The sequence below is a fragment of the Clarias gariepinus genome, chromosome 2 (assembly GCF_024256425.1).
Source record: "Clarias gariepinus isolate MV-2021 ecotype Netherlands chromosome 2, CGAR_prim_01v2, whole genome shotgun sequence".
Classification (NCBI taxonomy): domain Eukaryota; kingdom Metazoa; phylum Chordata; class Actinopteri; order Siluriformes; family Clariidae; genus Clarias; species Clarias gariepinus.
This window is the reverse complement of record NC_071101.1, coordinates 28174834-28199910: the sequence shown is the minus strand read 5'-3', so window position 1 is coordinate 28199910 and position 25077 is coordinate 28174834. Positions and strand designations below refer to the sequence as shown.

The window sequence follows — 25077 nt, the reverse complement described above, 5'->3', positions numbered from 1 at the left end:
AATGCCTAAAAAAGCTTAACCACACTTAAAACCTAAGCATTTGAATGACTCTTTATTTTTAAATTCAAATAATTTTAAAAGCTGTTGTTATAAATATTGGAATTAACACATTAATATAAATCATGTAGCAGGAATTAGTGTTAAAAGCTGTGGAGTCAAAAAAAGTCAATCAAGAATTTAGCATTGCTGTGGCATTACTTATTTAGTAATTTTTTGTTACATATTACTTATGATTTGTCAATGCTGAGGTTCATGGTTTGTTAAAGCCTTGTAAAAATAGCAAGACTTGAACATTTAGAATTTCCACAGTTGCATAAAATAGTCAAAGGCCTACCGAGGTAGTTGTCATCTTCTGGAGTTCCTGAGTAGCTGACCTGCCTTATATCAATGTTGGTTGCACCAGCTGGGATTCGAACCACAACATTATAACCTTGAAATTGGAATGAAAAATAAGAGAAATTACATTTTTTATGCTCAGAAAAGTAGTGACACCTTCACTTTCAATCACACCTTGAGTTAATAGCTTCAATATGCTGCATGGTCTAGACCTGGAAAATCGAAGGCACCATTTAGGCTTCATATATCACGCACGGAAAAGTAAACACAGGAAGGAAAGGAAAGTATAAAAACAAAGAATTATAAAACAAAAACGTGCCCCACTGCATAACTTCATCATTATCATCCTGAAGGCCCACCCACAAACACATAAAAACAAAGGGAAAATAAATTGCAGAAGTAATTATAACCTAGAGTGCACAGTTATCCTGTAATTTCACACAATTGTTCCAAAGATGAAGAGAAGAGAAGAGAAGAGAAGAGAAGAGAAGAGAAGAGAAGAGAAGAGAAGAGATTACCGGACAGTTAGGTCCGTAGATGGCAGCACTGATTTAGGAATTGGCTCTTTAGCTTTATCATCCTTTACAACCCCTTAAAAATCCAAAATTATTTTTAGTGATTGTTTCTAAACCATATTACTTAATATATGCAATACTATGAATTAAATCCTGTTTAGAAAATATATAGGAGTTAAGAGAGTTATGAGAATAAAAGACATTATGTACTTAAGATCTAAAGAGTTAAACTGAACTCATTTATGTAAATAAAATTAATAAAGATTGTTAAATCTATTCCATCCTATATATGTACATGCCAAGCTGTGCTATTAAACAATGCGATCCGTAAACAAACAGGTGACAAATTAAAAAGTTAAAAACACTAGCTTTTGTAGACATGCACTCCTTTCCATAAGTTTTTAAATTTTTTTTATTTCTTAATGCGCACTTTACATTAAAATCATCCAGGAAATCTTCTACTAGTTTGGTCCTAATAATTTTTATGGATCACTTTCAACCCGGAACAAGTCTGCACTGCAAGAAGTAACATGTACAGATAGGCATGCACAAGATTATAGGATACAGATGTAGTACATGTAATGGGCCAATCACAACAGTCTGAGAAGTGACTTCAATGTTGCCTGATTGGGTGGTTTTTCCTTCTGCTATCATCTTCTAATTGAAAATGTATCTTTGGCTGGTAATAAAAACTGGGCTTATTTAAAGTACTGTAACATTGAAATCAGCGCTCATCTGAATGGTGATAAGGATCATTCCTTGACGAAAACGTTCTGTGCGTACTCCGTTCTTAAAGACTTTGCTATAGGCACTACAAGCAAAGTCTGAAAAATGCAACCCGTAGCGACCATAAATGGTGGCTAAATGTGTTTAGGCTCTGAGTTACTGATCGGAAGGTCAGTGGTTTGAGCACCCAGCTCTGCCAATTCCTGAGTAGCTGACCTGCCTTATTGGGCCCTTGAGCAAGGCTTTTAATCCTGTCTGCTGCCAAAAAAAAAAAAAAGCTGGGATATGTGTAGAACAAGTATTTCACTGTGCAGTAATGTATATGTGACAAATAAGGGCTGAACTTAAATGGCACTAAATAAGGATAGCTTTATACATACTGTAGCATGCCACATATCAATTAACGCTGTCGATGTGTCAGACATTTAGCAAAATAATAGGGTTGCATTAAAAATGAACAGAAAATGTCTCTGCTACCAAGTAATTTCAGTTAGCTTAAGAGACAGGGGGGAGTTTCAGCTGCGTTTCATGTACAGTATGCCTGTGTTTATGTGTTCGCACTCGCAAGTTCTGCCATGCATCATCTGATTTGCTGGCACAAATACAATTATGTTCTGCCATACAATTAAATGCCATACATTTCTTAATCATGCGCATGCACATGGTTAAAGGAAAAAGTGAAAGCACAAACAGACACATTTAAGTTTGAGTTATGTTATATGTCATTGTACTGTAGAATCTCATGAGATGTTTTTATCCTTATGGAAGTGGTCAAGGATGAGGATGAAAATTGTGTAAATGACTGTTTATGCCATAAACTTCTTACTCAATAGTTCTAAACCTACAGTATTTATGTTTTTTTAATATCAGGGCCCATATTCACAAAGCTTCTTACAATTCCCTCAGAAAGCTCCTATCTTAGCTTAAAAAGTCCTAGGAGTCCTAGACTAAAAGTGATTTAGCAATCTTCTCGGAGCAACTCTGAGGAAGGAAAGTACAAAAACCTTTATCTTAGTGAGGAGGTGTGGTTAACCCTGTTGCTAGGATGATGCAGCAAATCAAGGACTGTGATTGGTTGAAAAAAAATAACCTCTGACCTCTGTAAAGGACTTAATGCACTCTTTGTGAAAATAGAATACATGATAATTGAACAGACAGTGAAATCATAAGATTTGTATATAAAGAAGGTGTATAGTCATGACTACATGCTACTTTATGCAAAGTTTCTGTTATTGGCTAAATATGTTAAAGATAATTAACTTAACTTCACTTTTGAGGCAACCAAATTCTACACAGTAGACTACTATATTTAATTTCTTACATGTATTTACCATACTGATTTTATTCCTTGTAATCCAGTTTAGATTGATGGGAGCAAAATGGCTCACCTTTTCATTGTTTGGGGGATATTTCTTTTTTGCGCCATTTTGTCCTCTGCTATAAAAACTCTTAAACCTCCTAAAAGTCCTCCTCTCTACACTTAACATTTTTAATCTTAGGAGCTGTTTTTAGGAATAAGATATTTCGTGAATAATTTTTATTCTTACTAATATTTAGTCCTAAATTTATCATAATTCTAAGAATTTTTTTTAGAATTCCGTCACTAGGAGCAACTTTTAGGCTTCAGAAGCTTTGTGAATACCGGCCCTGGTCTTTAAGGAACATTGTTTTTTCATCATTTTTGTTCTAGAGACATGTAGAATCTACAGAGCAAATGCTCATGTTGAATTAACACTTAAGAGTGTTGTATTAACACCAGCAGTGTTTATATGAGTCAAGTTGGATTCAAATAAACTCTAAAAGTGTTAAATCAACATTAGGGATTTTACTGTGTATGCAAAGGTAGACCAAGGCTTTTCTGTTAATTCAGTCAAGCAGTTCAGTAGAGCTCAGTTACTGTTAAATTGAAGATTTTCAGAAAGCAGCAGTTGTGCTTTTTATTAAGTGGTATGGACAGAGTGACTCCCACAGAGGGTTTTCCCACCCACACAGACCAGTCAACCAGATCAGAGACAGCTGGCTGAATCCCAAACTACCTACACAACAACACAACCAGACACACTCACTAATGTACAGCCACAAATCTGTTTGAAGAAACAGTGTAAACCACAAATTGTCCACACACGCTGACCAGAGATCGGAGACAGTGGACTCTGCCTCAGGCTGTTCACACAAGAAAAACAGACTGAGCTCTGACCCAAGAATACAAACATTGCAAAGCAGCAGAAAGGGAACAGACTCCATGTTAAAGCTCTGGGATTCCTGTGGTCTACCTCAGATTGAAACCAAAGAGCATCAGCTTATATCAGAACAATAGGAGTGCACGGGAGGCCTTGACCACAGCAACTGGCATGAGTAAATAAAATTTACCACCAAACTCCATAGTGGGTAAATGAGAACACCCAGGAATCTTTCATCTGATAGGTAACAAGGACTTTTTGAACCCTACATATGCTGTATTCTACCTACAATAATCCAATAAAGCTTAATAAAATATAACAGATGACTGTCATAGACTGGGACACGTGTAAATAGTAATGTTTTAGTGGAATGACAAGTGTAACTTTATACTACACTTCACACTGAAATGTAATACTAAGACCCTTCACAATAATAAATTATAATGCCTCGGCTCTTAATAAAACTTGACAAATTCCGACAGCATGTTGAACTTGATTTAAACAAGCATACCAATTATCATCCGCTAAAATAAAGAGTATAGTGTATGTCAACCAGCTATATCAGTGCATCACACAGTGCATCACAGGTCTGTATGGGGTTCAGCAGGAAAAGAGTTCAAGGTTGTTGATCTGGCCTCTGAAATCCCCAGATCTCAATCCGATCGAGCATCCATGGAATGTGCTGGACAAACAAGTCTGATCCACTGAGGTCCCACCTTACAACTAACAGCACTTAAAGGATCTGCTGCTGACATTCTGGTGCCAGATACCACAATGCACCTTTAGAGGTCTTGTGGAGTCATGACCCGAGGGGCCAGAGCTGTTTTGGTTTTCTGTGTAACACACAGTATTATGCACAATGTTTTAAGGTTTAAATGGTGTGGATTATCTGTGTAGATCCTGCATTATAAATTATTTAGTCTTTTAGGGAAAGACTTCCAATCATGCTTTGTCTACCTTACTGACATTTATTATATTTTAACATGAGTGTTCATCTGTAAAAACTTTTATATAAAAAAACTAATACTATCTGCTGATGCTAATGGGGACAGAACTCTTACTCGTGTTCGTCTCAGGTTGTGCTGATGTTTTATGTACTGTAAAAGAAGAGCCTAGTGCTGAGACATTCTTGTGCTTGTTTGTGAGACACAAGACGCAACACACTGGCTGCAGATAAAGCTTCAAAAGATTGAAATCTATCATGATTTTAAATCGGGGAAGGGTGATGTACATGAAGGCAATACTGATACAATATAGAGTCACAAATGTTTTATCTGACAGAAAACCCATATATGATGCTAAATGGAACTTCAGAAAACTTCAGACCAAATTTGCTTCTTTATTTTAAGATCAAGAGACAGCAACTCTAACCTAGTCACTTTTTTTAGTTAATAGGTTTACAGTGGCAATCCACCTTCTCTTACCATATTGTGCATTGTTGAAAGTACCGGCGATAGTCCTACAGGAGGAGTTGTCCCCTCCACACACTCCACACTTATCATTCCTGGCCTTGGAGTTCAAAACATGATCACAACCTGCTTGCTGGAGGAATAGAAAACAAATATAGATATTTTTTTATTTTTTTTTATTTTTTTTAAACATCAAATATTCAGTCAACTATCAATTGCAGGCAGAAGACATGAAATACTGTATGGTACCCTGCAAAGGCCTTGAACACAGATGTCATAGGTGTCTGGACCACAAGGAGTTCCATCAACCACTCGATCTTGTAGCTGGTAGTAGGCCATCGTCCCAGCAACACGACAGAACAGCTTACATCGATCCTTCATGAGGACTACGAAAGGTAAACGTGGATATAATTCATTGCAAGCAAAAATCTAAGTGTACAGAATTAATTCAACATGATCAGAGTACAGTGAAACCTCAGATTGCGAGTAACGCGTTTTGCGAGCGTTCCGCAAAATTTTTAATGAATTTTGACTTGGAAAACGAACGAATCTTGGTAACCGAGTACCGAGTATCATGTATCATGCATGCACTTCTTGTTTTGACACTTAGCGTCACGTGATCACAACTGAGCCAACGGTTTTTCTCTTTCTTGCGCTCTGGAATTGTGGGGAATCGTCTCCCCTGCTGGGTCTTAGAGTACGTTTCTCACTGGTATTATCAACATCCGTGCACGCGGGTACTGTTTACTATAACACTGTGACCACGTGTGTGTGCGTAAAACATATTTTATTTTGTGACTGTATGCGTGTGTGTGCAGCGCGCGTGTAAAGCAAAAGCAAGTCTCATTAGAGAGGTTAAAGATCCATTTTCTCTCTCTTTTTCAGTCTGCTCTTTGTGTCTGTGTGCACACGAGTCATTGGACACCGCACACACAAACCCCTCATACTTTCGCCTTCACAGACACAAACAGACACACACACACTTTTTCTCTGCTCTACACTGAAACACTGCTGTGTCGCGATTCTTTTCAAGATAAAGGGCAGGTTAATTTGTTTTATTACAGCAGTGATTCTGTTAGTGTGTCACTCAATCGAGTGTCATTAGAGAGATTTCTTGTTTATTTATCCGATAAAAGAGTGTTTCCGTTGTGTACGCGCACATGTGTGAAAAGGGCATCAAGCAGAAAACTATATGGACACTATATTCCTGTATCTGCTTTCTGATTATATTCTTTTTCTTACATTTTATACCTTAAAGTCTGTAAACTGTATTTATACCTCATAATTTATACCTTTCTATATATACAGTATTGTGTATATAAGTTGTTGGGCTTGACACCGCTCGGTTGCCACTGTTGAAGAACAAGGTCCTTCAACCACTTACTGTCTTTACTGTGCAAAAGTCTTAAACACCATTTCATATGCTGTACCAATTTTGTTATATATGTTTATTATGTCTGCATAATTATGTACACAATCATTTAGTATTTCCATATATAACTTAAAAAATTATGTATATATAACATGACAGAAGAATATATGCATGGCTGTGAAGAAAAAATATATAGTATAAGACAGACCAGTTACCAAAAGAACTCATATTCACCAGCAAGCTCAGTAAACCTAACAGCTGTTTTCGTATAAAACTGTACAAATCTGTGTCCAAAACTCCTGATTTTAGGCAGTGAGTCTTTACTCCAAATATTGAATGTTTATTTTATTACTCTTTATTGCTCCATACAGAAGTTTCTTTTATGCAGAAGTTTATCTTTTAAAGGCACCTTTGGTAATTTGATATTTTTGTGTGTGCCCAAGACTTTTGCACGGTACTATACGTAAAATAGTTGTTAGGTTTTACTGAGCTTGCTGGGAAATATGAGTTCTTCTGGTAACTGGTCTGTCTTATACTATATATTTTTTCTTTACAGCCATGCAAATATTCTCCTGTAATGTTATTTATTTACAAATTTTTAAGGTATATATGGAAATATTAAATGATTGTGTACATAATTATGCAGACATAATAAACATGTATAACAAAATTGGTACATCATATACAGTGCATCCGGAAAGTATTCACAGCACATCACTTTTTCCACATTTTATTCTAAAATGGATTAAATTCATTTTTTCCCTCAGAATTCAACACACAACACCCCATAATGACAGCATAAAAAAGTTTACTTGAGATTTTTGCAAATTTGTTAAAAAAAAAAAATTGGGAAAGCACATGTACATAACTATTCACAGCCTTTTCCATAAAGCTCAAAATTAAGCTCAGGCACATCCTGTTACCCCTGATCATCCTTGAGATTTTTCTGCAGCTTAATTGGAGTCCACCTGTGGTAAATTTAGTTAATTGGACATGATTTGGAAAGGCACACACCTGTCTATTCAAGGCCTATATGGTAGAGTGGTCAGACGGAAGCACATGGCAGCCCGCCTGGAGTTTGCCAAAAGTCACCTGAAGGACATGAGAAACAAAATTATCAGGTCTGATGAGACTTTCTGGCCACTCTACCATATAGGCCTGATTGGTGGATTGCTGCAGAGATGGTTGTCTTACTGAAAGGTTCTACTCCCTCCACAGAGGACCTCTGGAGCTCTGACAGAGTGACCATCTGGTTCTTGGTCACCTCCCTGACTAAGGCCCTTCTTCTCCAATCGCTCAGTTTAGATGGCCAGCCACTAGTCCTGGTGGTTTCGAACTTCTTATGGATAATGGAGGCCACTGTGCTCATTGGGACCTTCAAAACAGCAGAAATTTTTCTGTAACCTTCCCCAGATTTGTGCCTTAGGACAATCCTGTCTCAGAGGTCTACAGACAATTCCTTTGACTTCATGCTTGGTTTGTGCTCTGACTTGAAATGTCAACTGTAGAACCTTATATAGACACGTGTGTGCCTTTCCAAATCATGTACAATCAACTGAATTTACCATTTAACCACACCAATTAAGCTGCAGAAACATCTCAATGAAGATCAGGGGAAACAGGATCAGCCTGAGCTTAATTTTGCAAAGGCTGTGAATACTTATATACATGTGCTTTCTCAATTTTGTGGATGCAATATTATATAATGCCTATATATATATATATATATATATATATATATATATATATATTTAACATGGTTCTTGTTTATAAAGCATAATTGATTAAAATAATTCTAGCTAGGAGTGCACTGCCAAACACTTCTCAGTGGCTTTGAAGGCCTGCACAACTACAAACGCATTTACCAGCCAGATAGACATTCTGACAACACAACGCATTCAATAATAAACAGTTATTTAAAGAAAGAGTTATTTGTGTATGTGTATAGCATGTTGATATGGACTGATATACTGTAAACTGGTAACATATGCTCTAGTTCTATCAAAAAGGTGGTGTGTCAGTAGAAAGCCACCTGAAGCATTTAGCCCTGAAGCCAAGAACAAATAACAAGAACAAGAACAGCTCCCTGTGAAAGGAGCATGGCTGTGTGACTTTGTTTAACTCTACTCTTGCAGGAAAACAAATGTGCATGTGTGTGTGTGAGCACTAAGGAAGTACTAAGTTTAAGTAGAGCCTTTGCTAAATAAACAGTCATTACAGTACATGGTAAGAGGGAGAAAAGAGAGCAGTGGCCTGTCAGGGCAAGGTTTTTCCTTTATCTCTATGGGTCTACAGGGGCTGCTGGGTAAAATACCCAAAAATTCTTTCAAATAGTCTCTAATCAGATCTTTAAAAAAGATTTTAATGGAGGACATAAAATGAAAGTTCAGCTTTGTAAATAAGCTTTAGCACGACAATGCTGGAATTCACAAAAACCGGGGATTAGTTGAATTTAGCTTAAATTCAGCTACTAAACGGGATTATAACATTATATTGGTCAGTTAGTTAAATGAAACTATATGATATTAATTATATGATATTATAATTAAAATAAAATGGATGCTGCAAAGATTTCTGCTCCCAAAAACAGACTATGCGTAAATCTTATAATCTGTTAGACTTACAGTATCTGAGCAGCAGGAAATACTTCATTTACACTTTATTTAAGTACTTACATATATTCAAATTTTAGAATCAAAGTCTGTGCATACATTACAAGCCTGAAGTAATGCGAATTTTTTTTTTACCCTGATGTGACACAGATTAGATTTTTTTTTTGTGCTGTCTAAACACACAAATCCAAAACATTTTCAGATTGCATCGGAGTCACTTTCGCATCTGGTCCTAGATCAGATATACAGTACATCTGATACATGACTTGAATTCACGTGACATTTTGCCTCTGTGCGTGTGTGGAGAACTCGTTGATGTCAGACAGCACCAGCAGTACGGGGACTTCATGGCAGTGCTAGTAATAGCTGATAAAACAGCCAAAAAATCAATCAACAAATGCAGCAGACTAACTGCTTGCTCTCCTCCAGAGAAAAATGTCAAGCATATTTTTTCTAAAATCATCATTGTGTGAAATGAATGAGTGGGTGCACAAATATGACATATTTTAACCCAGATGGCACGAGATGTATCAGTGTGCACACACATGGATGGACACATTAGAGGCATTTGCGATTATAAATGTAAACTGTAGTAACATGTAAATCTGATCTGACCAAAAGATTTTAATTAAACGATGTGCTGTTTTCAACTAGCTTAGTAGAGCTTGCGTTTACTATTTTTTTTACTAGTAACAACTAATAAATTCACTCTCTGGTGTCACCCAGAAGACAACAGGTTCACTATTTAGACAGATCCTTCTCAAGGACCATTTCTGAAGTCATCTCATAGAGATTACTAGGTAATTAGGAATCGAAATCTACATCCAGATTGCTGTAAAGCTGCTTTGTGACTATGACTATTGTTAGAATGTGCGAGAGAAATTAATTTTAATTAATTCAACTAAAATTCAAAAATTTGATTCAACTAAATTTAGTTCATCTTGTAATCTACTGAATGTTAGGGCTATGCAGCTGAAATACTCACTGCCACTGTATTTGGGAACCCAGCGGACAGTAGAAGGTAGGCCACTTATGTTGAAATGCTTCCCATCAAACTGTAAGCACTGCTCCTCTCTAAAGTCTCGTCGGCCCCTTGGACATGGTTCTGTGTTACACGAGCGGAATTTCATGCGGCGTCCCACGCAAAAGCGCCCTCCATTCCTTGGTCTATTAAACAAGCACATGAACACATACACACAAAGATAAGATGTCAGATCCAGATGCTATAGGGTGTACAAAGACCTGTGTACTCTTTCTCAGAACACCTCAGGTTAGAATAAAAGTTAATTTGTTACACTGATCTACACAATCTGTCTGTATATTCTAACTATGTATTTTCTCTGTGAACTTACTCAGGATTGTTGCAGTCTCTAGACGTGCTCCGTGTACCACCACCACAGGTCCTGGAACACGCACTGTAGGGTCCCCATGTTCCCCATTCACCATGCACCGGCTTCGACTCCAGCTCTCTGTTCACGCATTTACCATGCCTACAGTGCTACAAACACACATACACACACACTCACAGGTTAAAACAAGACATAACATTATGCTGGTTGAAAATAATCCCCACCATGTACGCAGTGTGTCAAAATAAATCCATCAATATCTCTGACAGATTTAAGGTACAAAAGGTGTAGTTGGTGTTTCTAATCCGCTGAAAACCCAGCGCATGTTAATCCCTCTATTATTTATGCAGGTGGAATGGCTCCCAGCTTAGACCAAGCTGTTGGAATAATACAGGACCAGTGGTTCACCTCCATGTAAAGCTGGTCTAATCAGAGTGAACAGCTCTGTTGAGAGGATCCAGATATGCAATTTTTTAAGCACATATATACAGAGAGAGAAAGAGAGAAGCCTTTTTCACACTGTTATGGTCAGGAATATTGTGCCTTCATTGTTCTGAATTAAAGAAGGCAGACTTGGGGGTCGTAGTACTGTAACACTTACTGTAACCTAAAGGCCTCAGGTAGGTGGGGTACTAATTGTACATTTGAGCTTACACCAAATTCCAGAAAATAAAGTCACAGTGCCCTTTTTTTATTTATATTTCTGAATCTATATGTTTCTAGTCTTAAAATCTAGCTCAACCTGAGACTGCAAGTTTACATAACTCACCATACCCCAGTTGACCTTTGGTGGCTAGCAGCATCCCGCAGTAAAAGAAGCTTACCACTACAGGATAACAGCTGAGTAACATTTCTTTGATGCTAAGCTAATTCTGCACATGCAAGGCAATCCCACTTTCATTGGCATGTTATAAGAGCATTACCTCGGAGTTAGCTCCAAAATAAAACACATCATGAACACTGAGCTCAGGCTTGTTCTGTGTTGAATGTCTAGTGAAAGAAAGCAAAGAGGTTGAGTTTACAATTGCCAGCAAGCACTATCTCATTGAACATGGCTGCCTTTTCACAGGCTGTAACCGAATCCAGGTAGCGCTGGCGATGGGTTTCTTTCAGAGCAGGACAGCACGGCGTCTGTCTCACCAGGCTGCCCTAGCATAGACCCACCACTTGCACAAAGGCAGGCATGGCAGTGGCACACACATACCCTGATAGAGAAAACCCAAGAGGGAAGATAACACGGTGACAGAGCTCATTACAGTCTCCAATTTCCTGGTTTCCTCTCTTTCTCCTCTAATTCAATCTCTCCTGTTTCTTTCTATATCTCACTCTTTTTGCTTGTCTCATTCCCTCTACCTGAATCAGTTTTTAGTTATGCTAAAAAATAAGTACAACTAGCTAATTCATAAGATGATATAAGAGTATTTAGCACTGACCAAAACAACTTGTTTACAATGTGCTGTAAATTACAGACAGCTCTCAGACTATGCCTTAATATGTACTTTCTCCTATGGTTTCGCTGTTTGCTTTAGTAAAAGTGAGAATTTGTAAAAACACGTCAGAAATAAAAAAGCAGGTAAGAGTATACCTCCTTGCTGCAAAGACTGTGGTTAAAATGCAACCCTTTCATTTCATGTTGTAAGGCAAAGGCTGAACTCTACACTCCCTGTGTCTGCAAACATCACGTTCTACAGTGTCTGTTCTTCCTGTAGCTGTGCATAATGGAGGTCAAGAGAACTCTATAAAAGCTGTTTATCCCAGAGGAGATGAGGTTCAGGCTAGTACATGATCTTGAATACCAAACATTCAAGATCTACACTTACAACTTACCCAAATAAACCATAATAGAGAGAGTTAAATTACTGTTTAAAGTTTATGTTTATATCTTAAATTATCTAAGAATACTGTGCCCGAGGTGAGAATATGCCAGGAATATACATTGCCGGCCCAAGCCTGGATAAATGGGATGGTTGCATCAGGAAGGGCATCCGACGTAAAACCTGTGCCAAGTTGTAGTGCAGACTGGATATTCCGCTGTGGTGACCCCTTGCCGGGAGCAGCCGAAAGACCAACAAAACATGGACTAGAACATCACAGCATACCACACACAACATTTTCATATGGCGGACATGTGAATTTCCTGGCAAACATTAACATGACATCAGGGTAGATTTAGAAACTCTTTGAGGCAGCAACACTACCCACTGTGCTACTGTACCATACTAATCTTGTTCATTCATTTGTTCATTCACCCATACCGATTCGCTTCTGTAGTGTTGTGAGACCATGATGACTTGGAGCCCAGGACACAAGGCTCAAGGCACACACACATTTATCGTAGGGCACAAGCACACACCCACCCATACGCCACAGGCACTTTAGAAACACCGGTCAGACTACAATGCATGTCTTCAGACTATGTGGGAAACCAGAGACAACTTACCAAGCATGTGGAGAATATGCAAACTCCAAACACACAGACCAGATGTGAGAATTGAACCATCAACCCTGGAGGTGTAAGGTAGCCACCTTTACACCTACACTCATGTTTATAATATGTAAATACAGTTGCCATATTTGGAATGTTCTTATTTATTCAGTGGCTTGTTTTCTTGATTGATGTTCTTTCAATGCATCACAGCAGTAGTGTATATGTTTTTAACATTTGCTATGCTCCCTGTTAAGAACTGGCATCTTTGTCTAATAAGCCATAGCGTTCGTGAATTTTAGGTCACTGCAGCCTCAGGCTCACACACACAGTCATCCTGTATGAATCAGTCAGGATAAGAGAGTTTTGATGAAATAAAAATGGAGTAAAAGCCCTACAGTATATTAAATGTCACACTGGTGCTAATCTTTTGTGCTTCAGTAATGAATGCAAATGTATTTTTTTGTTTTTCTGGAAGGCCAGACGAATACTAAGCGGAAGTGCAGTTTCCATGGCTTTAACAATGTTTAACAGTTCCCGATCCTCAGGTGGGTAAAAAATGTAATGTAATACAAGCATAATACAGCCTATAATCCTAAATTTCCCCCTTCACATCAGGACTGTTACCAACATATGTGAACAAAAAAAAACAAATACAAACTCACTTATATGTAATAGGGTGAAAACAGGCACAGAGGATTACATATTATATATTATATATTATAAATTACATTTAAGTACACGTGAATATTTAATTGAAAATTAAAAAGACATCAGTTTTACAGAAAAATGAGAACCAAATTTTTGCATTGTCAAGAATTTTTTATTTTTTTTATTTCAAATGAAGCAAAAGTATTTGGGTATGTTTTGAGTCTAATAGTTGATAGGAGTGTAATCATCCCTTGATTTGGCTTCAACATTCTCCATAAATCCATTTAGTTCACTTATGCCAGCCACCGCTTTGCACAACCCATATTACTGATCACGTGATAGAAAAAAGCGATGTTTTGACTTTTGATCAAAAATGCTGCCAACATGTGTCATGTTTTGTCTAAATTGCAGAAGCTTCTAAAAGAACATTGCCTATTGGTTTTCAATTAAACATTTGCTTATAGACAAAAAGTTTTGTTAGAGAACAGTAATTTGCCAAATGAGTATGAGTCCAAAAATGTAAAAAAAAAAAAAAAAAAAATGATTTTATGAATGAAGAGGAACATGTGTGTGTGTGTGTGAGGTGCATGTGTGTATTTGTGTCTGTGTGTTTGCTTGCATGTGTGTGCGTGTATATGTGAGTGTGCATGCCTGTTTTTAACATGCTTATATCCACTGGCACAGCTCTATTTGTTAAAGTCAAGTTTAAATTTAATAGCAAAGCTCCATCAAAGTAACTTATTTCAGTAAATACCTAACCTAAAGTCTAATACTCAGTTGTTGATGGCAAAGCTGATTGGTTGTGATGTCTTTACAAATGACTATGTATTTGACTTTTATTTTACATCAAGTTATCAAATAAATGATATTAAAATGCTATACAATATTATTATTTTACATAATTTAAATGAATAAAATATATATTTTGATTATACTCAAAACAAATGAATAATTAAAAACAATCACATACTACTGTTAAGTGCTTAGCATTTCTGCATAATCATATACAGAAACACACACATTACCTCTAAACCGCTTTCCATACAAAGCTTGCATATATTGTTCTTGATCTTTTACTTTTTATTAGACGTCATCACTCATTTACAGTGAGCAACTGAAGACGTGCATGTCAACTCATAAAAAATATTTAATAATACTTCAAAAGCAGGCGGCACAGTGGATTAGTGTTTAGCCATTCATATCTGAACCTTAAAGCACTTTTAATTATATTCATGTGAACATATTAAGTGAGACATTTTGTATGCCTGTAAACCACCTGGGTTTCTGAATAAAATAAAATAATGAAAATTAATATTCACCTGTTATTCATTACATGACGTTTTTCCCATGTACCCAGATGACTAAACTTTAACCTAAGCCCTAAAGCAATCCAATGCCTGTGTGAGTGTGTGTGTGTGTGAGTGTGTGTGTGTGTGTGTGTGTGTGTGTGTGTGTGTGTGTTCTGGCCCATTGTATATGAGTGTGTATAGCTCAGGACCACCAGTGAGGCCCTTGTGAGCCGTGAGAGCTGTCAGACTGAAGGAGCAGCCGCCTGTCACAGCCACATAGTCTGAGACCAGACTAAGCCTTTGAGGCATTCCCTTCCCTGCTGCTATTTCATGTTTACAACACCTTTATCTAGCCTAAAAAGGTGGTTTGGAGGAAAATGAGCTTGAAAAGAATTCAGTGGGGGAAGAGAAGTGATGTGGTGTGTGGTGCTATTTTGCTTACTACAAAAGCAACTTGGACCATCTCTACATTTCCAATTAGTGTAAAAATTATTCACACTAAGAAAAATGTGAAAGTAAAAAAGAAAGAAAGAAAGCGAGCAATGCCCCCGGTGAGTCACTGTGTACTGACAGAATTGTTAAGATTTTGCCTTAATTGACAAATTCTCACAATAAACTAGTCCAGCTGTTGCCAGCACTTGTTCCTTTTTTATTAAGCCTTAATACACACAGAGTCTACATCTATCTGCAACAACATCATGAAAACACAACCTACTATACTTCATTTTGCACATCAGTATCAGTATATGTGTGTGTGCATGTCTGACTGAAGCTTACAACGATTTGCCAGCAACAAACTCCAAGCAGTTCTGACTTTGCTCCTAGCATCTGTAGCGCTGTTCTGCTTTGTGGTTAGAGGAGGCCTATAATTGCAAGGTAGCCTCTTTCCCACCACGTCATTTTGCTGTCCAAAAAAAAGCCCCACAAAAACATTCCAAAAACAGCACAGAAATGACATGACTGGCTGAATGATTTTAAAATGTCATACTCTTTCATTTTAACACAGACATTTCCATAAGGCATTGTTCTGGCCTTTGATGTTGGTTTTCTCACAGGTTGGGGTTAGAGTTCACACCCTGGCTGCAGAAGGACTCAATTTGGATGGTCCACTACCACACACACACACACACACACACACACACACACACACACACACAAGAAAAAAAGAAACCGGACATCAACTATTCTAACCATTATCTGTACACCGTATGTGCAGAAGTTGTGTGCAACCATGAGTTAACATGAATGAAAATAAGGTACCATTAAACCCTACGGAATTACTTAAAAAAATATTTTGGTTCATGTTATTGATAATTATAATTTATTATCATGATGAGCATTTGCTATTTTGGCAATATGAGGGGTGTCCAAGTTAACCTGGGATTGAATGAAGGCATAAAACTCATCAACAATTACAGAGAACTTCAAGCACTGTATGGTGATGAGACTCGCCAGCCACAGTAAAACATCTGAATGACGCAAACGTTTGAAAGATCATCACATTCAGTAAAATGCAGGGGGAGCAGGGGACTAATCAAAAGTCCCAATTTGACTTGAACACTAGCAGCATCGTTGACAAACAAAGTCAAAACGTGAAATAAATAAACTAAAAAACATAGCACTGCTTAACAATAGACCATGCATAACCAAATGTGTGTGTGTATTTGTGTGTAAGCCTAGTTGTGTGGAACAGCTGATGTGTCCAAAGCAGTCATTTTAGCAACTAATGACAGTCTCGAGCCTTCAACACAAGCCACCAAAGCAGAAGATACCTGCACAGAGGTGATACATCATTCAGAGAGAACTAAGGAGTACTGTACACTCATACAAACACAGATATTAACTAGGGCAATGTTTTTTGTTTTGTTTTTCTCAAATATTGAGGTGTTTTTTCGACACTCCAAAAAGGCCTCTGAGAATTATAAGCGATACAGATCTCACAAATGCTGACTAAAAAAATGGAATTCAAACCTAAGAGAGATTGACTGACTCTTTTGATTGTCCTCTTAATACTAACAGCAAATGCCTTAAAAAAACACTCAAGTTCTCCTCACTAGATTGCTTGGCAAAGCTCGGAAGCATGCGGACCAAAACAACTATTCATTTGTTGAATCAAATCCTTTTGGGCCTCTTCATGGAAGCACAGGCAGGTTAGGAAGCAAGGTGATATCGCTGCAGTGGATCAAGCCAGAGAGTCGAATGGGGATCGACAAGAGCTGCCAGAGACGACGGCCAAGTCCCCCAGCCAGTGCCAACAAATTCTCTTCCACCTGACTTTTGCAAGACTCCTCTATCTCGCACTAATTGTGTGAGACGAGGGCAGGCTACTGGGAGTGTGAGCGTTCCCCTGAGTTAAATCGCGAATCAAGCACAATGCCTTCTTTTGTGCTGCTTTGATATAAAATGTCTTGTAAAGTGTCTCAGGAAGATTACAGAGAGGCGTTCATCACAAAAACAATTAAAATTCAGTAACAAGTTGCCTCATTTTTAAGCATCAAATTGTTAAGCAATATGGTATCACAATATACTATAACAAAGCTTAGATTCTTTTGATCCTCATGATGCGTTATTCACAGCAGTTCCAATAGCTTCATTCGTGACTGAATGACTTAACGCTGGCCGATACCCTGTATAATAACATAATAATATAATATGATATAATATCAATAACAAAAAGCATTGAAATACAGTCATGTTCAAAATTTTGTACTCCCCTTTTTTAATTGTTAATGTGTTTTTGTTTAAAAACATAATAAAAATCATCTGATCATGGCGGGGGTCTTAGTATTAGGCAAATACAACCTCATACAAATAACAACTTTTTTCACTATTTACAAAATAAATGATACAATACTAAGTACCCCATTTCTACTAGCACCCCTTATTAACCATGAAAACACGACTGAGGATCATGGCATCTGGAATAATGTCCTAAGGAGAGATGAGACAAAGAGGAGCTGTTCAGCTATAACCCAGTGCCATGTTTTGGGAAAACCAAACAGCATTTAACAGAAATACCTTATACCCAGGGTCAAGCATAGTGATGGAGCAGTGATGATCGTTTTGCAGGCACAGGATCAGGCCACCTTGCAGTCAATAAGTCAACTATGAACTCCTTTGTATACCAGAGTATTCTAAAGGCAAAAGTAAGGCCATCTATCAGACAGCTAAAGCTTGGTCAAAATTAAGTTATGCAACAGGACAATAACCCGGAACAAAAATCTCAGTCAATCTACATCAGAATATATGAAAAGAAAAATCAAGGTTTTGGAATCGCCTAATCAAAGTTTAGACATAAACCCAACTTAAATGTTCTCCTGGGACTGTGCAAGAAAGTTGTGCATATGCAAATTCCCAAAAATCTCAATGGACAAGAGCAATTTTGTAAAAATTTTTTTTACCAAAATCCCCTCACAATGATGTGAAAGACTGATAAAGTCCTACTAAAAAATATTATTTTAAGGTTGCTGCTGCTAAAGGTGGATCTACAGAATATTGAATCATGAGGCGGTACGTAATATTATTATAATACTAATTTTTAAAACTAATACATGTTTGAACATTAATAAGTACATGATTTTTTTATTTATTTTAGATTGGGGATTAATTTTTGACCAGAGCTGTGTACAGCCTGTCCTGTGGCCTGGCAGACTTTCTAAGGTCACTCTGCTGACCTGAGGCAGGCACTAGGCTCTGTTCAGAGTTGTATAAAGCAGGAGGAAATAAAATTCTTTATTTTAGGTTATGTAACTCTGTGACATGTAGAATTATTCTACTGAAAGAGGCCACTGCCATAAGGGAATATTTAGTCTGACACAATTTTTTGTTAGGTGTTACATGTCAAAGTAGCATTGACATAAATGCTTGGACAACAGCTGAGCATCACACAGCATGCCTTCTTGCCATAGTGCATCCTGGAGCCATCTATTGCCCAGGTAAGTGAGGCACACACCCAGCCATCCACATGGTATAAAAGAAAGCAGTATCCATTAGACCAGGCCACCTTCTTCCAATACTCCATGGTTCAGTTCTGAAACTCACATGTCCATTGTAGGAGCTTTCAGCAGTGGACAGGGGTCAGAATGGATACTTTGATCAGTCTGTGGATACGCAGCCCCATGCAGAGCAAGATGCAATGCACTACGGATTCTGATACCTTCTTTTTAGCCCCAGGAATAACATTTTACGCAAATTTCGCTTCAGTTGCTTTTCTGTGGGATCGGACCAAACAGGCAATCTTTCAGTTTTCAATGTAGACTCCCAGATGCCCAGTTGTTCCCAGTTCAACCAGTTGTCCTTCCCTGGACTACTTTTAGGAAGTATTAACTACTGCATATCATGAACACTGCATCCAACACACATTTTTTAAAACCAGATTTAACATTGCTTCACAGGATGTTTAAAGTTTGGGATTATTTTTGTCCCAAACCCAGACAGACACTTTGTGCAGGACTTTATAGCTCTTTGGCCTTCATGATGCTGTTTGTTTAGGCATTTTCTCTAACAAACCTCCAGGAAAGAAATGGGGGACACAAAGTTCAAACAATTTACCCAACTACATTCTTCATGCTATTGAAATCCACAGCTCATTTATGTGTTGAGACATGTGTGGTGTCCCCAAACATCAGGAATTATAAGGGCTGTGTTGAGGTCCTCCACTTTAAATCTTTGCTTTACTAGTGGAGAGCTGTGGCGCTGTTTAAAGATAACAAATCATGGGACGCTTGCTCTAGTGCAATGCTCAATAAACCAGATGACAGATAGCTTGCCAAGGTCATGTGACCACATTACTTATTCTAAAATGCAGCCAGTGAGATGTAGGAAAAATGAAGTTTTAAGTAAAATAAAAAGTGCCATTTTTACCAGAACGAGGACCTGTTTCCAAAATGTCCTTTACTCTCTATGTGAGTTATCAACTTACTACAACTAAATAAAAAAGACTAAAATAAAATAACTTTATGTGCCAATTGTTAAATATTGCATTGTTAATTACAATAACTGACTCTGGATAAAATTGCATATGATTAGTCAAATCTTTTCCTTGTTCATCCCAGTTAGTACAATCCATTTACTGATTAAATGGTCACCAACATTACAGTAGAACGGAACAAAATGAGCAACATTGATTTCAGCTGAGTGATTTTGTCACAACATTTGGATGTCTAGAGTGACTAAGAATGAATAAGAGGGTGAATTTTAAGTGGCCTCCCTGACTTCTTCCCCACATAAAAGCACACTAAAGAGACAGGTGAGCTGAGACCGAGAGCCCCTACTCTTTCAACTCCCTCCACTTCAAAGTGCTCAGTATGGAGATGACACCAAACCCTCAGCACCACAAACAAAGGTGCAGGTGCCATGACTCTTAAAAACAGAAGAAAAGAAGATGCTTTATGAAGCTCTTACTAGCAACCCACTGTACTCATCCTGACTAAACAAAGCAACCAAAACAATCAAGATACTATGTTCAAAGAACAGTCTAGTCTTTTTAGACAGATTAAACTGTGGTAAGCCATTACAGGCTGTCAAATGTTAAAGATTTAATAAATGTGATTCTAACACCACAACACCGTGTCTCATTTTAATAATGTAAACAGATATCAAGTTTAACACCAACTCCTTTATGCCCCTGTGGTTTTAATCAACCCAATTTGGGTCGTCGTAGCAACAAAGCAAAGAAAATCAACAAACGGTTTAAATCAGCACATACTCTTGTGCAGCAGTTAATGAAAACAAGTGAAAGATTTCCAAGTACATAAAAATCCCATGACATCGACACAGTGGTTGTTTTGGTTGGATTAATGTGCCAGCCATTCCAGGTTAACTTTTTTGCCCTCAAGTGTAGTAATGCTCCCACCTCTCTGTGGTACGACACTGGGATTGCCCTTCTTACTGGGAACATGTTTATACCCAGGGTTTTTAAAGCTTTCTTTTATAGAGGAAAATAATATGTAGAAGGAATAGGGACTTTTTCCACAGCTCTCTTTTAACTGAACCTGAATCAGCAATGTGGGTCTTTTGTCTGAAATCAAGTCTGAGCCCAGAGCTCCCTGACCAGTGACCCACTTACCCACATCTTAAAGAGATTTGAGGGTCATGAGTTCAGAAGAAGGTAGCTTGACTGAGAGCTGTATGGCATCCTGTTTCAAACACTCAAATGCCCTCCCTTTAAAAAAAAAAAAAAAAAACACTCTCCGCTCCCAAATTACTCCTTTTGTGGCGACTGCATGACACAAAATGTGGCTGATTAGCATAACATCACAGAGGTGGAGGAAAACAAGAAAAGCCTTGCTGTGAGTGTAGACTGCTAATGTAACACGACACACAAGATGGATGACTTCATTTAACCACAAAGAGTCATTTACTGTTATTTTAACACCAGGTGGCTACCACAAAGTCAAAGTTATTCTTTCCCATTTTTACATTTCTAAAAAAACTGTAAACTTGCTCAGGATTTAATGCTTTTGCTGATTATTATGCATGAAACAATAGGGAGACGTTATCTACATTGCAAAAGCTTCTAAAAAAGGGGCTTTAATCACTAAGCATGAAATGTGTTTCAAGGCCAAATACCGTGGAAAGCTCACATTACATTTATCTAATGTGTTGACATTTCCAAGCAATGCACCAGTGACTGCCAGACAAAAATAGCAGCAAACTAAATATTAGGCAGAAAAACTCACCATGCCATGTCCACACTCAGTTCCATCAGCCAAGGGCATGTGTTGTGTTCGGCATCCTTTATGGTCCCCTTCAGCGCTGGTGCACCAGAGCCTCTTACACTGTCTCTGTAAGAAGGGGAGAATTACAAAAAAAATAAAAATGCAGAACTCAATAATGGCATGCAATGAATGCAACATTTTGCAACATTTGCTTCAGTATTTAAAATATTTAATAATCCTTTCAATACATGGGCAAAAACTTACTCTGGTGATGTCATTTTCTTATAAACCACATGACGATTTGCTCTAATCTGTGTTGAGTCTAGTGCAACCACTAAGTATTTTATAACAAATATTAATTTCTAGGACTTTAGATCAGTTCAATTACCTTTGACTTTACAATCGGAAATTTGTAGCCTGTGCAAATTATGAGAGATGATACAATAGTTAAAAAAGGCCTCCAAATTCCATCAGTCTCAAAGATTAACCATGACCTTATGGTGACAGCATAAAAAATTACATTTATTACTACGGGTTAGGGACGGTATTTTTCAAACAGTATGAAAACCCCTCAAGGCAATGATGTAATGCGGAAATCTATAAAAGTTTATATGATGCCCATATGGACAGCATTTAGCTTGTTCTGAAATCCTGCTGCCTAAAGAGACTACCTCTCCCAAAAATAATACGATGTCTTCTTATGATGTTACTATTTTTGTTGTTATGCATAATTATTATTTGGACATCTGCATTAATGATTTTTGATAATGTCTCTCAAACATGTTAAAATGTAAAGGCTTACCATGAATGGGCAGACTTGGGAGCCTGGTCCAAACATAAGTTCACACTGCCGATTAGCGTTGTAGATTTGACCCGGGAGCTTGACAGGGAGATCGTAGGATCTGCCAACTGGTTCATCCAACAAACATTCCCCATAACCAGTACTGGCAAAAAAAAAAAAAAACAGGAAAGGATCAGTATGTATGCACTACTTATCTTTATGTTCACTGGGAAAACTGTGTTAGTCACTGTGTTAGAGCTTGTCAATGGATTTTCAAAAGCTAATCGTAAAAAAACCTTGAAGTACACTTTGGATGGTCCGCTTTGCTACCTGCTCTAGTCATTAAAATGTCTCTATTAGAAAAATCCCACTCTAACAGTACCTCAGTCGTCTTCTTCATAATGTGCAAAATGCAGGGATTTAGAGACGCGTACACACCTGCCAAAAATCTAATTTCATTACATTGATCCTGCATGACAGCCTACTTTCTAGTGATATACAGCCTGTTCACCACACCCAACCTTTGAACACAGGAAAGTCACAAAAGAACAGCTGTTTAAAACATGTTCACCAGTGCACTGCACTCAACTATGGGATTCACACCTTGAATGGGTCTTTCAGTGCTCTGTATTAAAGAGTCGTTCAGGAAAATACAGTAAACGTCCCTGAAAAGGGTGTGCTTTGTGATCCTGCTCTCTCTGTCAAACTTTACTAACAGAGAAAAAGGAAATGAAGCAGAGCAATAGTAGTCCGATATGCAATTATGAGACACGTTTGACGCTGCTTGTGCAATTTGTTCACTTAAAGGGGACTAAACACCTGTTTTATCCAGCCTCAGCTGATCCCCCGAGCCTTCTCATTACCTCAGCTTATCCTCTCTCACTGCACTGAAGCTCTTCAGCCTCTTAAAACGGTCAGAGGCACCTTTGTTATCAGTGAAAAAAAGATGTGCTTAAAGGTAGTTTGTGTGCTTTAGAGAATTAATCTGCTAAAAAAACATAGAGGATGAGAAAATGTATCTCCCATCAGGAATACGGACTTGCACAGGCAATCCAAAGATGCTCAGCACTAGGACTTTAGTACATCAACTATTAGGATAGGATTAGTTTTGATGCAGGACATCTATGAAGAGAAGACCAAGCCCTGTCACAGATACTGTATTACTTACTCGTTACATCCAAGAGTAATCCAACATGTTACTTTGTAATGCGTTACACCCAACACTGTTCGAGTCTTATCACCGTATTTTGCTTAAAGTCTCCTGTAAATGTTAATCCATTTTACGCCTTCATTCACAAGACATTTCATCAGTCTCTTTTGTCTTGAACATTAACACAACAGAAACTGAATTCACAATTAATCATTCATTTTAAGACACAGGAATCAGGACAGTTTTTGTATTATATGACATTTGATATTTTTGGCCTGGCTCTGCTATTCTCTGAGAACTCAATCATCAGGCAACTGTACAGTATTAGCCATTTCTCTTACTGGCACTCTAAAAGGGAAGATTAATGGCTCGAAAATGGGGCTAATTGGCCTGACACTGAAGATGGTGTACAAATAAAAGAGTTTTCAAACCAGCCAACTGATTAATTACTGCACATGAGTCCAAGTGCCTGCTTAATCCTCCAAGTTTGCTGCAAGCTGCAGGGGACAGCCATTTGGAAGAAATTATGTGGATTTAATAGCAGTGTGTACATCAATAACTTTATAACAATAAATAATGGATGGGGTTTTCATTTGGACTTAGGAGGAAAAAAAATCTAAATTGGTGCAATTTTTCCTGAAGAATAGTTGAATAAAAAAGTGAGGCTGCTTTTCCGACTTTTACGTACAACTGTAGTGATCTAATTTATTCCATACATAAACCTGAGCTGAAGAAGGTCTATTCTTCATCCTTAAGTGTTTAGATATGTTCCTTGAATGTGTATACATGTATAGAGTGTGTGTGTTTGTCTTTCTTTGCCAGGCTGTGGGAGTACGTGTCTTTGTGTGTGTGCGCTCCTTCATGTGTGCATTCTTTTGTCTGCTGACAGGAGAGTGTTAAGGGCTAGAGAGCTCTTGAAGGTGAATGGGCAGTCAAAACACTGATGTACTTAAGCACATTGCCTCTTGCGAAGTGCAGTACTGATCAATGCTGTGTTTTGTTGCCCTGGTTGAGTGCAGAAGCAGCAGACTTTGCTTTCCATCATTCCCACCAACACAGAAGCCCTATAACAATCCAGCTCTCAGCTCTTTGTTTATAAAATACCATCATTGTTAGGCAAATCATTTATTTTTCTGAGAAATAGCACGGAAAAAACTTCATCAGCCTTCCTACTACTGACATTTTGATTTTTTCATTATAAGTGAGAATTCGACAGAAAAATCACCCACGGATCCTTTTATGACCCATACAGAAAAGCAGCCCCTTGTCCTTTCCATGCCGTTGTGCATTTTGTCCATAGTTTTTTCTTTTTTTTTTGTGAAGGGTAAGAACAGAAAGCAACAGATTGTGTTGAGCGGAAAGTTCACCATGCATCCTCAACCTTCACTGCAACGAGCGAGCCCTCGTCAACAAGACCATCTTTTGTGAAGAGCCGCAGACGGGTTTTGCGTTGGAGAGCAGATCAAAGAGTCGTATGCAGCAGGAATCTAATTTTAACTGACATTTCCCATCTTAAAGGGAAACCCTTCAACTGGGGCCACTGCTTGCTGCTCTACTTTGGAAGCCCTGAATGGACCGTTGCCCTGGGACACCGTTGCTGAGGGACAAAACATGCCGACAACT

The 25077-nt window shown here is 37.9% G+C and overlaps 1 protein-coding gene across 2 annotated transcripts in view; it reads right to left on the bottom strand.

The window, feature by feature from the left end:
• LOC128508869 (A disintegrin and metalloproteinase with thrombospondin motifs 20) overlaps window positions 1-25077 on the bottom strand; it is a 90745-nt gene that overhangs the window by 36408 nt on the left and 29260 nt on the right. For both annotated transcript variants that reach the window (XM_053480365.1, XM_053480373.1), the window contains exons 10-16: window positions 22326-22467; window positions 21545-21649; window positions 10503-10648; window positions 10136-10317; window positions 5416-5552; window positions 5182-5299; window positions 335-430 (exon numbers count right to left, since the gene is read on the bottom strand). In XM_053480365.1, the coding sequence (XP_053336340.1) occupies window positions 335-430; window positions 5182-5299; window positions 5416-5552; window positions 10136-10317; window positions 10503-10648; window positions 21545-21649; window positions 22326-22467 (926 nt within the window). The remainder of the gene's footprint in view (window positions 1-334; window positions 431-5181; window positions 5300-5415; window positions 5553-10135; window positions 10318-10502; window positions 10649-21544; window positions 21650-22325; window positions 22468-25077) is intronic.